Source organism: Natrix helvetica (assembly GCF_964273705.1).
Source record: "Natrix helvetica genome assembly, chromosome: W".
Taxonomy (NCBI): domain Eukaryota; kingdom Metazoa; phylum Chordata; class Lepidosauria; order Squamata; family Natricidae; genus Natrix; species Natrix helvetica.
Window position 1 is genome coordinate 29,251,679 of NC_138555.1, and position 16,713 is coordinate 29,268,391.

Here is a 16,713-nt window from a genome sequence, read left to right on the forward strand (position 1 = left end):
AAATAGACCAAATAAAAGAGGAGGTGGAGTTGCACTATATATAAGAAATAACTACATTTCTACCGAAATAAAGCACAACAACAATGAAAATTATCTTGAATGCATTTGGGTCAATATTAAAGGGGGAGGGGATGACATTGCCATAGGTGTATACTACAGACCACCCAACCAAGCGGAGGAGATAGATGAGCTTTTTGCTAATCAGTTAACTAATGTGTGAAGGAAACACACAATGGGGGACTTTAACTACCCTGACATCAACTGGAAGACAAACTCTGCACCAAATGGAAGGTCCAACAGGTTCCTAACAAACCTAGGAGACAACTTTGTTTCTCAAAAAGTAGAGAAGGGAACAAGGGGATCAGCCATATTCTCACTAATAGGAAATGATGGAAGGTGTTGAAGCTACAGGAACCTTGGGGGCAAGCTCTCAAAAGAAACCAGCATGGCTGCATAAAGAACTCTCTTGACAAATTGAAAGACAAAAAAGATTAAGTATAAAAAGTGGAAAGAGGAGGACATAACTAAGGCAGAATATCAGCAAATAGCCCGAGCCTGTAAAGATGAAGTGAGGAAAGCTAAGGCTCACAATGAAGAAAGGCTTGCCACAAAAGTAACAAAATAACAAAAAAAAAGCTTCTTCCAACATGTTAAAAACAAGAAAAAAGTTAAGGAAACAATTAGTCCATTGCTGGGAGAAAGTGGCAAGAAGGTGACAAGCAACAGGAAGAAAGCAGAACTATTTAACTCATTTTTTGCATCTGTCTTTACACAAAGGGATAAAACAGTCCAACCTATCAAAAACAGCACCACAAAAATCAGATTAGGAACACAAGTTAAAATAGGGAAGAAAATGGTAAGTGAGCACCTGTCTACCCTAGACGAGTTCAAATCACCAGGACCGGATGGATTACACCCCAGGGTTCTGAAGGAACTGGCAGACGAGATCTCAGAACCACTGAACTATATCTTTCAGAGATCCTGGAGCACCGGGGAATTGCCAGAGGACTGGAAAAGAGCTGATGTAGTTCCCATCTTCAAAAAAGGAAAAAAAATAGATCCAGAAAACTATAGACCTATCAGCCTGACCTCAATACCAAGAAAGATTCTGGAAAAGATAATCAAGCAACGAATTAGCGAACACCTAGAAGTAAACAAAGTAATAGCCAAAAGCCAACATGGGTTTGTCAAAAACAGATCATGCCAGACTAATCTTATTGCATTCTTTGACAAAGTGACAAAATTAGTGGACCAGAGGAATGCCGTCAATATAGTTTACTTGGACTTCAGTAAGGCATTTGATAAGGTAGACCATAACCTACTACTAGATAAAGTAGAAGAATGTGGGTTAGACAGCATCACCACCAGATGAATTCGTAACTGGCTGACCAACCACACGCAACGTGTAGGCCTCCATGGAACTGCATCTACATGGAGGGAAGTATGCAGTGGAGTACCCCAAGGCTCTGTTTTAGGCCCAGTATTCTTCAACATCTTCATCAATGATCTGGATGAGGAGATAAATGGGGAACTCATCAAATTTGCAGATGACACCAAGCTGCAGGAATAGCCAACATTTGACAAACTTGAACATTGGCCACTATCTAATAAAATGAAATTCAATGGTGAAAAGAGTAAGGTTCTACATTTAGGCAAGAAAAACGAAATGCACAGGTACAGTATATGTGGTACCTTGCTCAATAGTAGTAACTGTGAGAGGGATCTTGGAATCCTTGTGGACAACCATTTAAATATGACCCAGCAGTGTGCTGCAGCTGCCAAAAAAGCCAACACAGTTCTAGGCTGCATAAACAGAGGGATAGAATCAAGATCACCTGAAGTGTTAATACCACTTTATAATGCTTTGGTAAGGCCACACTTGGAATACTGCATTCAGTTTTGGTCACCACGATGTAGAAAAGATGTGGAGACTCTAGAAAGAGTGCAGAGAAGAGCAACAAAGATGATTAGGGGACTGGAGGCTAAAACATATGAAGAACGGTTGCAATAACTGGGTATGTCTAGTTTAATGAAAAGAAGGACTAGGGGAGACATGATAGCAGTGTTCCAATACCTCAGGGGTTGCCACAAAGTAGAGGGAGTCAAACTATTCTCCAAGGCACCTGAGGGTAGAACAAGCAATGGGTGGAAACTAATCAAGGAGAGAAGCAACTTAGAACTGAGGAGAAATTTCCTGACACTTAGAACAATTAATCAGTGGAACAGCTTGCCTCCAGAAGTTGTGAATGCCCCAACACTGGAAATTTTTAAGAAGATGTTGGATAGCCATTTGTCTGAAACGGTATAGAGTTTCCTGCCTAGGCAGGGGGTTGGACTAGAAGACCTCCAAGGTCCCTTCCAACTCTGCTATTGTATTGTATTGTATTGTAATCCAACCAGTGTCATAAACTTTAAAAGAGCTGATTTTAACAAACTCAGAGAGAGCCTAAGAAAAACTCCATGGATAAAAATCCTTACTCAAATCCAACTCAAGAAGCGTGGGAAACACTGAAAAATATGATCATAAAAGGCCAGTCGATCACAATACCACTGAAAAAGAAAAAAAAGAAATCGAAGAAGAAACCAGCATGGCTGCACAAATACCTCTCTAATAAAGTGAAAGACAAAAAGGATGAGTACAAAAAATGGAAAAAGGAACACATAACTAAGGCAGATTATCAGCAGATAGCCTGAATCTGCAAAGATGAAGTCAGGAAAGCAAAGGCTCAGAATGAACAAAGACTTGCAACAAAAGTCAAAGACAATAAAAAAGTTTCTTTCAACATATAAATAACAGGCAAGGGAAATTTTTAAACAGTGTTCTAGATATTAGTGTTCAAACTGACATGGAATTTATTGACTAAAAATAGATTCCTAGGTTGGTTCGCTAAGAATAAAAATACCTGTCATTGAGTCTGACAAAATTTTTAAGAAGGGCCTACTCTAGAGCAACATTTGAGTTATTGAACTCAATGGTCAAATAGAGGTAGTCCTCGAGTTATGAATGTAATGGGGCCTGTCAGTTAAATTCATAACCTGAGGATTCATAAGTTTGATTCACGTACCTTAAATGTGATCACTCCCGGCTTTCGCCCACGCATTCGCTAATCGAATGCGCAGGTCGTTAAGTGCACTTGAAGCAGGGATGAAATCCTCGCGGTTTGACCCGGTTCGGCCAAACTGGTAGGGATGATTGTCCTTGGTTCTGTGAACTGGTAGTAAAAAGAAAGCTTCCGATGATCATGTGGCTCAGCTGTGAGCCGCATGATCGTTGGAAGCTTTTTTCTGCTTTTTAAAGCATTTTTCCCCTACTGGTTTGCCCGAAAAAATGGGGGGAAAATGGTTTAAAAAGCTTTTAAAAAAGCTGAAAGTGAAAAGAAAGTTGGCCATGCCCACCCAGTCACATGACCCCTCCCCCACCAAGCCACACCCACAGAACTGGTAAGGGGGGAAGGGGAATTAGATTTCACCACTGACTTGAAGTATCTCAGGGTAGGGAAGGCCATGGGGGGGCCTAGTGTTTTCTCCGACCCACTGAGATATCTCATGCTTCCCATCCTGCCTGACCGGGTTCACTTACCTTACATAGATCTTGATGATAAATGGAGCTGTTTCTTCTCCAGTCTCTCTGTCACGTTTTCACCTGGAGCAAATGCTTGCCAAGGCCTACAGGGACGAGAGATGGCGTCCCTGTAGGCTCCGGTTGTTTTCGCAAAAAGCCTTTGCCGACAAGAACAAAGGTCAGGATCGTGTGCGTCCCTCCGGGCCTCTGTTCTCAGCGGCAAAGGCCTCAAGCCCTTTGCTGATGAGAACGGAGGCCGGGAGGGACTCATACATCCCTCCGGAGCTCCATTCTCGGCGGCAAATGGCTTGAGGAGGCCTTTGCTGACGACAACGGAGGCCTGGAAGGATGGGCGTGCCCCTCCCGACCTCCGTTCTCAATGGCAAAGGGTTTTGCAAATACAGCAAAAGACTTTGCAAATGGAGGGAAGGCTTCATTTGAGGCCTTCCCTCCGTTTGCAAAGCCATTTGCTGTAGATCTCATCCAGGCCTCCATTTGCAGAGAAGAAAGGCCTAATGTACTGTTATCTCACGCTACTGATCTGGCATGATGTTGAGGTACTTTAGGCCTCCATTCTCTGCAATCGCACTGAAAGCCTGAAGCACCAAACAGGTCAAGAAACCGAAGGCTCCCTAGATCTTTGCAAGGTAAGTATCCACAGGCCTAGTTCCTGTAGAGACCCAGCCGGGGGGCAGGAAATAAGCAGGGCAAATGTTGCAGAGCCTCTGCGGTCATTCGTAAGTGTGAATGACTGCCATCGTGCTGCAACACTCGTAATTTCAGAACTGTGTCGTAAATACTCCAGAGGGGTTTAGGTCGTAACTTTGAACGGTCACTAAGTGAACTGTCGTAACTTGGGAGCTTCCACCACTTACCATATTACAGTGCTTCTCAATTATTTTCTGTCATGCCCCCCCTAGGAAGAAGAAAACATTCCCCCCCCCCCCCGCGCGACTGTAAATAGTATCATTTGTCTATAAAATTGTTATAAGTACACCTCTGCATAACATAGCACACCGGTCTTTCCTCGTCTCCCACCGTAGTCACATGCTTTCTTTCCTCTTTCCCTCTTACTTGTCTATCCTTCCTTCCACCCTCCCTTCCTCCTTCCCTTCCTTCCTGCCTCCCTTCCAGTTCCCTCCTTCCTCTTTCCCCCTGCCTGCCTGCCTTCTTTCCCTCCTGCTTATCTATGCTTTCTTCCTTCCTTGCACCTCCCTCCCTTCTGCCTGCCTGCCTTCTTTCCTCTTTCCCTATCCTCCTATCCTTCCTTTCTCCCTCCCTCCTTCCCTGCCTCCCTTCCAGTTCCCTCCTTCCTCTTTCCTCCTGCCTGCCTGCCTTCTTTCCCTCCTGCTTATCTATGCTTTCTTCCTTCCTTGCACCTCCCTCCCTTCTGCCTGCCTGCCTGCCTTCTTTCCTCTTTCCCTATCCTCCTATCCTTCCTTTCTCCCTCCCTCCTTCCCTGCCTCCCTTCCAGTTCCCTCCTTCCTCTTTCCTCCTGCCTGCCTGCCTTCTTTCCCTCCTGCTTATCTATGCTTTCTTCCTTCCTTGCACCTCCCTCCCTTCTGCCTGCCTGCCTTCTTTCCTCTTTCCCTATCCTCCTATCCTTCCTTTCTCCCTCCCTCCTTCCCTGCCTCCCTTCCAGTTCCATTCTTCCCTCCTTCCTTCTGCCTCCTTCCTGCCTGCTTGCCTTCTTTCCTCTTTCCCTCCGGCGTGTCTGCTTTTCTTTCCTTCCTTCCACCTCCCTTCTGCCCTTCTTCCCTCCCTCCCTGCCAGCAGCTCCTCCAGCATCCCAGCTGGAAGCAGCAGCACAACAGTCGCCGTTACCAGGGGCGAAGGGGTGGCGGTGGCAAGATCGGGCGACCGCCGCCCCTTTGTCCCTTCCCCAACAGCGGCTGTTGCGGTGGAGCTTCCAGACGGAATGCTGGCGGTGGAGCTGCTGGCGGGGAGGCGAGCTACGCGGTGGCGAAGACGGGCGGTCCCATGCTTCCCTCCCTCCCACCCCCGCCCGAGCAGGCTTCTTGTACAGCTCCAGCCCGCGGCTCCAATGAAAATCCACAGTCCGAAGTGCTGCCACTTCCAGGCGGGATATATTATGCCTCGCCCACGCCTTCGCCGCTGTTGCACCCAGATGGAAAGGGAGCCTTCGCGCCCCCCTTTACGGAGCCTCGCGCCCCCCCAGGGGGGCGCGCCCCACTATTTGAGAACCGCTGCCATATTATAACAGAACCTGTGCTGTCCCGCTCTCTCACACACACACTCCACGGGTGTAAGGAGTTTTTATTAAGGCTTCCAAGCCTGAATTAGTGTAGAATTATAGAAAGAATAGCCCACTGGGATCTGAACCACAGATCGCCATATTTCCTCCTGGGCTCTGTGTACTGCATACAGTTTTTCCTCTGATATATGTTATATGCAGAACTGCTAAGTTTATAACTACCGTGTTTCCCCAAAAATACAACATGTCCTGCTAATAAGTCCAGGCCTGGTTTTTGCCTGGTTTTTGAGGTGGGTGTAAATATACCCCCCCCCCCCGAAAATAAGCCCTAGTGAAAGGGTGTCGTGGCAAGTACAGGAGGAAGCCCTTCCCTTCCCTGGTCACCTCAGCGCTTCTCGGCTCCTTAATTGGATCAGTTGAGCCGATCCGGCTGCCATTCAAAAAACAGCTGATTTGCAGGTGCTGCTCAGGCCATGGCCTCCAGCAAGTGTGGCTGCTTTTGCCATCGATTACAGCCACAAAAGCAGCAGGAGGCCAAGCAATGCACCCCACGGGCCTCGCACCGGCCTTTCGAAGGGTACTGTAGCAGCAGCTATCCACAATTTTTTTATCATTATTTCGTCCCGAACCACGTGGATCGGGACAAAATAAGGGTAAAAAAATTGTGGATAGCTGCTGCTACAGTACCCTTCGGAAGGCCAGCTTGAGTCTCCTGCTGCAAAAGTGGCTGCGCCAGAGACTGCTTTTGGGAGAGGAGGCAAAGGGGAAGCAATCAGCTTCATCTCTCCCTTGCCCTCAGCCCCCCCTTCAGCTGAGCTCAAGCAGAGAAGTGGCCCGCAGGGTTTCAGGAGCAAAGTTGAGGCTGACAGGAGTCAGGGCAGGGGGGAATGTCCAGTGTGGCCCCAGCGCTCTTCTTTCCTTGGAAACGGAAACTTGGGAGTGGGAAACGGCATTCCCAGGAAGGGTGGGTATGTCGGTATGTGTATAAAAAACACAAAGCGAGGGAGCCAGCAGCCGCGGATTAAGGAGCTTTGTGAAACGTTACGCCTACATGCAAAGTTTGGCAAGGAAGGGAGAAGAGATACTTCCCTCTCTTGGCAGTGTTTTCCTTGAAAATATTTGAGAATCAGCCAAAGAGAAGGAAGAATGAGACCTGCGAGGAGATGCTGCCGACACTGCTGCCTGCAGAGACACAGACAGAGCAAAGTTCATTGAAGACTTCTCCGGCCAGCCCACAAGACTATCTGAAGGGGGAGGGGGAGGAGATTTCCTGTACATTGGCAGCGGCGTCTTCTCACAAGGCTTCTTCTGACATCCCCAGTTATATGGATTTCCATGCCTTCCTTTACAGGATGTTGCTTCGCACCTGGGGTATCGGGAGAAGCCCTGTGAGGAGATGCCGCTGCCAATGTGTAGGAAATCCGCCCCCCCTTTGCAGATCATCCTTTCAAAACGTAGTTTCACCAGGATGAAGAGGTGGCTGGAGGCGGCATTTGCATTGGGTTGGGCTTTCTTTGCAAGGCGGACAATCTGGGGAGCAAGAGATTTAGGAAGCCTGTGCTGGCGTGGATCCGTTTCTCCAGTGAAGCATCTGATTCATCCCCAGGGGTGAACGTTTCACCCTTCGTCATCTCTCTGCCCTGGCTTGGAAGCTGCAGAGGAAGCCTGCTATGCCCGGTGAGGGGAGGGAGAAGTGACAGCAAGAGGAGAAGGTGAACTCGCGAGATTTTTTTTTACAGGGTACTTCCCTGGACAAAACAGCGAGGAACACGACGGAGCTGCAAGTCTTGGGTAGGACGCATGTCTCGCAGCCCAACTCCTCCCACCCTGCCCCAATGCTAACAGAATCCAGGCTGCTTCCCTTCCCCACCGTCTCTTTAGCGATAGGGGTGGCAGGTGGGGTGGGGGAGAAGTGAGAGGCGTGGAGCGAGACGTGGCTTCTCTTGCTGTCTCTTCTCCCCCCCTCGCGGGACATGGCAGGCTTCCTCTGCAGCTTCCAAGCCGGGGCAGAGAGGAGGCAAAACGCTCACCCCTGGGGATGAATCAGATGCTTCACTGGAGAAACTGCCCCACGCCAGCCCAGGCTTCCTAAATCTCTCACTCCCCAGATTGTCCCCCTCCCAAAGAAAGCACAACCCGATGCAGGGCGGTGACAGGACACGTCAGAGCAGTGCCGGCCAGCCGCTCGGCCGACACAAATAAGACCCCCCCACCACCGATAATAAGACCAAGGCCATATTTCGTGGGTCAAAATTTTTGGGGAAACACGGTAAAGCAGTGGTCCTAAGAACCCAATATATTGAACAAATTGGGTTAACCTTTAAGGAAGATTCATTTAGCTGATTACTGACTCCTTGTATTACCACATATGTATTTTACCACTCTATTTCCTCCTACCTATTTTATTCTGAAATTTGACTATGTACTATATTTTATTGATAAGGTTGCAAGACTAATCAATTAATAAACTACTACTACTTATGAAGGCTATAATAGCTACAGAACATTTCAATAATACTATATTTCTGTCATAACATAATGTTTAAACATAATTGGGAAGTAGATATGTTTGTGGAAGTCACATTACTTTTTGGGATTGGAATGTTTGTTTAAATGGATATCTAGACACTCAATAGGTCCAGCTGCTTTGCCAGTTTTCTTTGCATTTTTTCCAACCCAATGAAACATTTGAGAAAAATCAGGTAAAAGGACTCAGGACTCCAGTGTATCAGCAGGATAACTCTCTGAAAATAAGAGAATGGGCCCACTTTTTGTGGTAGAGGAAAAGCTAGCAAAAGAAAATGTGTCTGAAAAAGGGACTGAGATATAGAGAAAAAAATACAAGAAATATTTCCCTGCTGCATCTCTATCATATCATAGTCCCAAAGGTGCTTTTTCCAAGAGGCAACTGAACTTTCTGGTTTTTCTTTGAAGAAGTTTCGCTTCTCATCCAAGAATGAGAAGCGAAACATCCTCAAAGAAAAACCAGAAAGTCCAGTTGCCTCTTGAAAAAGCACCTTTGGGATAACCATGACCTGGACGACTGAGAAGCTCCATAGACAGCTATCATATCATAGTTCAGCAGTGGATTACAACATTTATGATTCCTCCATTCTAAACCCTTCTCCATCCTCCTCCTTGGTCATGTAACCCAGAATGGAGCTGTTATAAAGGAAATGAAAAAAAAAATGTAGAATCCATGCTCTGCATGCTTTCTCTCACTTTAAATCTGCATGTTATACCAATCTTTTCAATTACCTAATTGGAGAAAGTGCCATCAGCCATACAATTCAAAATCAGGGTCCTTACCTGTTCAAATCCAGGTTCGTTGTGATAGGGATTCTCAGTCATTAAAGACTGTATAGATATAAGCACCGAAGAAATGCTCTGTGCAGGACTCCAAGCTGGACCAGTCCATGTGCTGCCAGATAGCAAGAAACAGGAGCTTATTTTCATACATGCAAGCAAAAAATAATTTCTTAATGGACACAGATGGACTTCAACATATTTTGATGTAGCTTGTCACATTCAAGATTCCAGTTTTTTAAAAAAAGATGCATCTAGTAGGGAGAAATAGTCCTTGGGATTCAAGGGCAAAAAGGTACTTCAGAGCATTCAGGGACACATAGGTAATACCTGTGTACAAGTCTTTGAGTAGTTGTGCCTTTTCCTGGGATCATGTGGCCCCTGTAAAAGACACCTAACAGATGCTGGGAAAAGATGCAGCTTTATTAAAGAGTTTCAGACGAGTGCCATGTGAATATTCCAAGAGGCTCAACCACCTTTTTCTGCTTGAATCAAAAAGCATTCTATCTAGGTCCATAAAATGGTATGTCAAACTGAAGATTATTGTCAAGACTTAGAAACAAAGAAGAAAAATGTTACATTCATGAAATGTCTAGCTGTATGAAGAAAAACTCCAATGTTATAAAGATCACTATTCATTGTCCAGCAATAATATTCATTGCCCAGGAATAATAAACTTACATTCATCTCTGGGGAAGAGAAGGTATTTTTTGGTCAGGGCTACATTGTTTCAGGTTACTATGTTGATTATTGCAGGCCTATAAGTAAGTTGTCCAAAGTCAGCAACAGGTAAGGCTAGACCTTAATGTGAATTATGCCTCCTGTTCTCTGATTTTTCTAAGCTGTTCAGGAAGGAAACACTACCAGAGATCTGAACTTACTGCAGGAGTCTTCAGAAATTATTTCTAGGTCCATATTCAATCCTAGGATTACAGGTTATCCACCCACTGTAGAGATTAGAATGGATTTGCAATTTCACAAAAGCACTATAGTGCATGCAAATGTTCAGAGCAGTCATAAAATTCAGCATCTTAAGAACTCTTACCTGGAAACTACATTGCAATTGTTGATACAATGAAATGCTTAGAAGTGATACAAAGTAAATGATTGAAGATGTTAAAGAATTTGAGGTAAACTTTAACTGCTAATATGTATGTAATAATGATATTTTGATATATATAAAAGTAAGAGAGAGATATGAGATCCGGGGGGAGCACCACCTTCCGTATGATGTAGCTGTCAAACTTTTCTCCATACTTATGTACCCTTTTCCCCAAAATATTTGTAAAAATCAATAAAAACTTTTTTCCAAAAAAAAAAAAAAAGAACTCTTACCTAGAATGCTCTTAGTTCTTACGATAATACAGAAGCTGGCTGGGGCACCAAAGAAAATACCCAATGGTCAGCACACAAGTCTCCAATGCCCTACTTAGCTCCTTGGCTTCCTGTATTGGCACCATGGAAGACTGCTGAGAAGCTAGTGGTGTGGACTTTTTCCCTTTGTATGTGTAAGAAATAGCTGTGCAGAAAGGGTTATTTAGCAGCAGAGACAATTCGTCTGCATATTGCACATTCCCCCACAGGTGCATTTGGAAGAAATTACTTAGCAAGCTTTGTGGATTCCAGAATTATATTGTTAATCACACTTGCCTGCATCTTATCTCTATTCTTATTTATCACCATTAAGATAAAAGAGGACATCAGCTCCCTCATCTAACACCTACCAAGGGGAAGGGGAACAATAGATGCTAAGAACCAGGGTGGATAAAAATCAATGATTTTTTTTTAAAAAAATCAGATTTTGAAAAAATTAAATCATTTTTTAAAATTGAAACCGGATTTTTTAAATCAAATTTATTTTAATAAAATGCATTTGGAGTAAAAAACTAAAGATAGATTTCTATTTAAGATACATTAATAATTTAGTTTATTCAGCATGAAATGGAGCTTAGTTATGTAGCATGAGGCTGTATATTCTGCAATATTGGGACTGTCCGTGAGTCAACAGTGGGTCAGAGGAGGAGCTGCTGCGGAACAGACATGACAGTTGCTCTTTAAAAATTATGATTTAAATTGAGTTGATTTAAATCAAGCCTTTTTACTAGTGATTGAAATCATGATTTTAATCAACTTGATTTAAAACAAATCCACCCTGCTAAGAGCAATGTTCTCATAAACAAAAGGATTTCTTATTTGGAGTTTCAAGGTATTCACCAGACAAATCATCACACCATCTCCAGATGCTGTTTATTAGAGACCCTGCCTTTCCTAAAAAATATACTTAGTAGGAGTTCCAGTATCTAAAGTTATGATCAAGTTCCTGATGTGTCACCAAACCAACCCAAAGTGCTATTTTTATATCCCCCCCCCCTTTAAGTAAAGTATAAAAAAAGGTACCCAAAGCCCCCAAACAGGGTGAGAATTCGGATTTGGAGAGCCTTGCTGGGAATTATTTTCTGCAACAACCTCCTGTCAAAAGCCATTTCAGTCACAGTAACAGTATATAGGGTTTATTAAAGGTGAACATGGATGATCAGATAGCAGTCCTAGACAGAAGTGTTAAAGGTGGGCAATGCAACCATACCTCTAGGGAAGCAGCCGACAATTCTGAGTGGGGCACGCTTGTTCTATATCTTGATCCATCTGGACACCACAGTAATGTAAGCCTTGCAGCCCAGGTGGAATGCTGAAGTCCTTGTTTTTTTCAGTCAAAACCAAGACCAAAATTCACCAGGGCTATAAAAGTTGGCTCCAGGTATAGAATGAGTATGTCTCACTGGATGATGCACAGCTCCTTCTTGGTAGAGACATCTAATTCTGACATTCCTTTGGCTGAACCTATGGCACAAGGACTGATCTGGGCTCCAGATAGGATTTGGAGATTCGTGAATTGTAACCATACTACAGAAGAGACTTCCCCACAAGGAAAAAGGTTCTACATACTATTTAACATAAAAAGAACAGTTAACGGGGAGGAGGAGCCAATGTCGCAACAAGACGATGTGCAATCTCAATGCTCTGAGATCGCCGTCGATACTTTTGCTGCTGGGTGGTCCAAACGGACCTAACCCATCCCACAGAGACAGTGAACAGGAAGAATACGTCTTGCTGATCTCAGGGACATCGCAAAGTCCCTGATCGATCCAAGAGAAGTTCTTCAAGCTGGTGACAAAAAATCCAGCCCTTAGGCTGGGGGGAGGGACTTGCTGCCAGCATGAATGGCTGCTCGGACAGAGAGCTCTGTAAGTAGCAGCCAAATCTAACGTCCGGAGGAGGTTTGCTGAAAAGATTTTGATAAGCCAAGCCTTCCTGGAGGGAAGACTGAAGAGAGAAGGTTGGTTTGACACGACCATAGGACGGCAATCCATGGTCTGTGCTTGAAATCTTCTTCATATCCCTGGACGTGGAAGAGGGCGACAGTAATGACCGTCCCAAAATGCTGACAAGAGTTCAAAGCAAGCGAGGATTTATTACAGAGAGCTGTCGGAGTTGCGAGTGACCTAACAGCTTCCGGATCTTGGAGAAGGTAATTCTATCCCAAAACAGCTCAAGAGATTAAGGGCTCCAAGAAGAAGGGGGGGGGGGGCTGCTTTCCCTCCATTACCACAGCGGCGAAAAGTAATACGCTGAGTGAAAAATGGAGACTTTATCTTTTTACTCTCTGAACTGTCTGATAAGCTGAACCTAAACATAATCTGTTAACATAACAAAGCCGGCTGTAAATAACTCTGACTATACAATTCCTTCAGGGGGTTTTGAGTTAATTATACAAGTCTGGAAGGCTCGAAGGGAAAAATATATTTTAGCAACATATATAGGTGGAGTGATTGCAGTTGGTCAGCGTTTGGACAAGTGGAAGAGCGACATCTACTGGCGAAATCTGGAATTTCCCCCCTCTCTTAATACCCTAAGAGTAAACAGGATTTTTGCTGACTATATTCTCTGGACAACCTTTGGATACTACTATCTGGAGAGAGAGAAAGAAGATCTATCGGAGCAGGGGAACTTAGAACATTTTCATATAACTATCCAACACAGGAGGGACGCATCTAAGGTTGCACTTAAAACCTAGGAATTAATGTGATAATACTATCATCAAAGGAATATATTGTTTTTGCTATTGTTATTGTTGTAAGATTACTAACCCTAACTTCTTTCGATATTATTGGCACTAGTACTGATTAATCTAGGACAGCGATGGCGAACCTTTTTTGGCTCGCGTGCCATAAGTGGGGGGAGCGCGGGGGGGTCGTGTGCGGGCGTGCCGCACCCATAATGCAACGCGCCCCCCAGTGCGCATGCGCGCACAACGCGCCCATTTTTGCACGCTTTTTTCGCCCTCCCCAGGCTCCAGAGGCTTTATAGGAGCCTGGGGAGGGTGAAAAGAGCCTCCCCCGGCCCCCGGAGGCTTCAGGGAACGTCCGGAGGCTTCCCTGAGGCCTTCAGAACACTTAAAACCACCCTCCGAGCAACCCGGAAGTGACTTCCGGGTTGTTCGGATGGTCGTTTTAAGAGCTCTGAAGGCTTCAGGGAAGCCTCCGGACGGTCCCTGAACAGGCACGAGACGTGCGTCTAGATTGCCCGGGCTCGGATCGCCTCCGCCGTGTGGCGCCTTGGGCCCGGCGTCCTTGTACCGCTCTGCCCAGCCTCTGCGCACTCGCCAGCCGCCTCGATCCCTTGCGCCGCTCCGCCCAGCCTCTGCGCGCTCGCCCGGCCTTCACATCGCTGCCGCCGCAGCCAGGACGGGCTCGGCCGAAGGGAAGTCCGTCAGGCATCGCCGCCGCGGAGGCCTGACGGACTTCCCTTCGGCCGAGCCCATCCTGGTGGCGGCGGCGGCAGCAGCGATGTGAAGGCCGGGCGAGCGCGCAGAGGCTGGGCGGAGCGGCGCAAGGGATCGAGGCGGCTGGCGAGTGCGCGCTCACCCGGCCTTCACATCGCTGCCGCCGCCGCCGCCGCCAGGACGGAGCGGCGCAAGGGATCGAGGCGGCTGGCGAGTGCGCTGGCGAGTGCGCAGAGGCTGGGCGGAGCGGTACAAGGACGCCGGGCCCGAGGCCCACGCGGCGGAGGCGATCCGAGCCCGGGCGATCGAGACGCACATCTCGTGCCTGTTCAGGGACCGTCCCGAGGCTTCCCTGAAGCCTTCAGAGCTCTTAAAAGGACCATCCAATCACCCGGAAGTCGCGCCGCCCTCGCCTCCTCCTCCTCCTCTAGCCGCGCCACGCCAGGCAGGCCGCGCAGCCGCCTCGATCCCAGCCTTAGGCGGCGCCGCGCCACGCTCAATAGTCGCAACTCAGCTGCCTGCCGCTTTTCCCCTCCTTTGTCTCCCAGCCGGGGCGGCCCGCCGCCGAGTTGCGACTATTGCCGCCGCTGCTACCGCCATTCACAGGACCCGCCTCTCACCCTCTTCCTCCAGTCGGCAGGCTCCGATTCATTTGCTGCCTGCCAGGCCCTGGCGCCGCGTTCGAGCCGGAGGGGGAAAGGAGGAGAAGGAGAAGGAGGACAACAAAGCCCCCTTCGCTTTCCCCGTCCCCCCCCCCCTTTCGGCTTAATCCTTGCGACGCCCGCGCAAAGCCCCGAGGGGACGGATTCCTGTGCGGGACACATGGAGCTAATCTCAGAAGTGAAGGAGATAGATATAGAACCCAATCTATGGGCTGACCACAATCTCATTAGGATTATTTGGAAAAAACAAAAGGGCAGTTATCGTTGGTCACTCAATAGGTCAATTCTAAAAGACCAGGAATATATTAAAAGAGTCAACCAAGAATTAATATTCTTCTTCAAAGAAAACGGACCAGGAGACACATCCATACAGAACCTATGGGATACGACTAAGGCATTTATAAGAGTGGTCACAATATCAGCTACAGCCAGGAAGAAAAAAACTGAGAATCTAAAAATAAGAGAGCTGAAAGAAAGGTATAGAAATTTAGAGAGTGAACTGCAAAAGAAACCGCAGAACAGAAGTATAAAAGGAAATATGGAACTGATTAAACATGAATTGGCTATATTTGAAAAAGCAAAATTGGCACAATCTATAAAAAAAGCAAAACAAAACTTTTTTGAGAATGCAAATAAACCGGGGCGATGGCTATCCTATAGGTTGAGGAAGCAAAAACAAGAGAACTAGATCAATAAACTACAAGATGAAAAAGGCAAGATCTGCTACCAAATAGAGGAAAAGAAAAAGATTATCCAAGAGTTTTATGATCAATTATATAAAGAAAACCGAGATTATACAAAGGAAGGAATATTACAGTATTTGGAAAAGTCAGATCTGCCAAAGGTACCAGAGGAGATTAAGGACATGTTCAATGAAGACATTAAAACATCAGAGATAACCGAGGCCATACAAAGACAAAAGAATAATAAAGCTGCAGGGCCGGATGGGTTGCCAGCGGAAATTTATAAAGAATTCCAGGATATACTTGTCCCAACGTTGTTGGAAGTCTACAACGCTGTGTTGAAAGAGGCGAAGACACCATTATCATGGACGGAGGCTAACATTGCACTATTACCTAAGGCGGACACAGACCAGGTGCTTATACAAAACTACAGACCAATATCACTGCTAAATGCAGACTACAAAATCTTTGCCTCAATAATAGCAGAAAGGCTGAAAAAATTTCTTACATCGTTCATCCATACAGATCAAAAGGGATTCCTCCCCAGAAGACAAATTAAAAACAATATGAGAATTATGTTGGACATTCTTGAATATTATGAAGTGCACAATGACAAACAGGTTGCACTAATCTTTCTCGATGCCCAAAAGGCATTTGATAATGTCAACTGGGAATTTTTGCACCAACAATTAGAATATATGGATTGTGGGGATAAATTTATAAACACGATCAGAGCAATTTATACAAACCAAAAAGCCAAAGTAATCATCAATAGTGAACTAACACAAAGCATTGTAATCCAGAAGGGTACAAGACAAGGTTGCCCCCTATCCCCCCTGTTGTTTATACTAACCCTAGAAGTACTAGCCAGGAATATACGTAAAGAGGTACAGATAAAGGTACTAGAAATTAAAAAGGAGCAATTTAAGTTACAGGCCTTTGCGGATGATCTAGTGTTTGTGCTAGAAGACCCTATGAAGTCTGGCACGAAACTCATTGAGGAACTGACAGAGTATGGGAAAATAGCGGGTCTAAAGATAAATATGACAAAGACCAAAATGCTGACTAAAAATATGAAATCAAAAGCAAAAGAGGAGTTAACGAAGAAATTGGGTATCCAAATTGTCAAAAAAGTTACATATCTTGGTATACATTTATCTGCGAGGTGTGTGACCATCAAAGAAGACAATTATACCAATCTGATTAATAAAACTAAGAAGGATCTAGAAAGATGGAAAAACCTACAACTGTCCCTGATGGGCAGGATTGCAGTTATAAAAATGAATATATTACCAAAATTTCTTTTCCTATTTCAGAATATACCCATTAAATTAGAAAAAGGTGTCTTCAAAGATTTGAACCAATTGGTTTCGAAATTTATCTGGCAGGGAAGAAAACCAAAAATAAAACTTAAGGCTATGCAAGACACTAAGGAAAAGGGAGGATTTGGCGTACCAGATTGGGAACTCTATTATACTGCGGCCATATTAACATGGCTAAGGGAA

General features: G+C 45.5%; 1 protein-coding gene across 3 annotated transcripts in view; it reads right to left on the reverse strand.

Annotated features, from left to right (window-relative positions):
- Positions 1-16,713, reverse strand: part of LOC309400473 (ubiquitin-conjugating enzyme E2 Z-like) — an 85,695-nt gene that overhangs the window by 37,357 nt on the left and 31,625 nt on the right. For all 3 annotated transcript variants that reach the window (XM_081968991.1, XM_081968989.1, XM_081968990.1), the window contains exon 4: positions 9,087-9,198. In XM_081968991.1, coding sequence (XP_081825117.1) covers positions 9,087-9,198 — 112 coding nt within the window. The remainder of the gene's footprint in view (positions 1-9,086; positions 9,199-16,713) is intronic.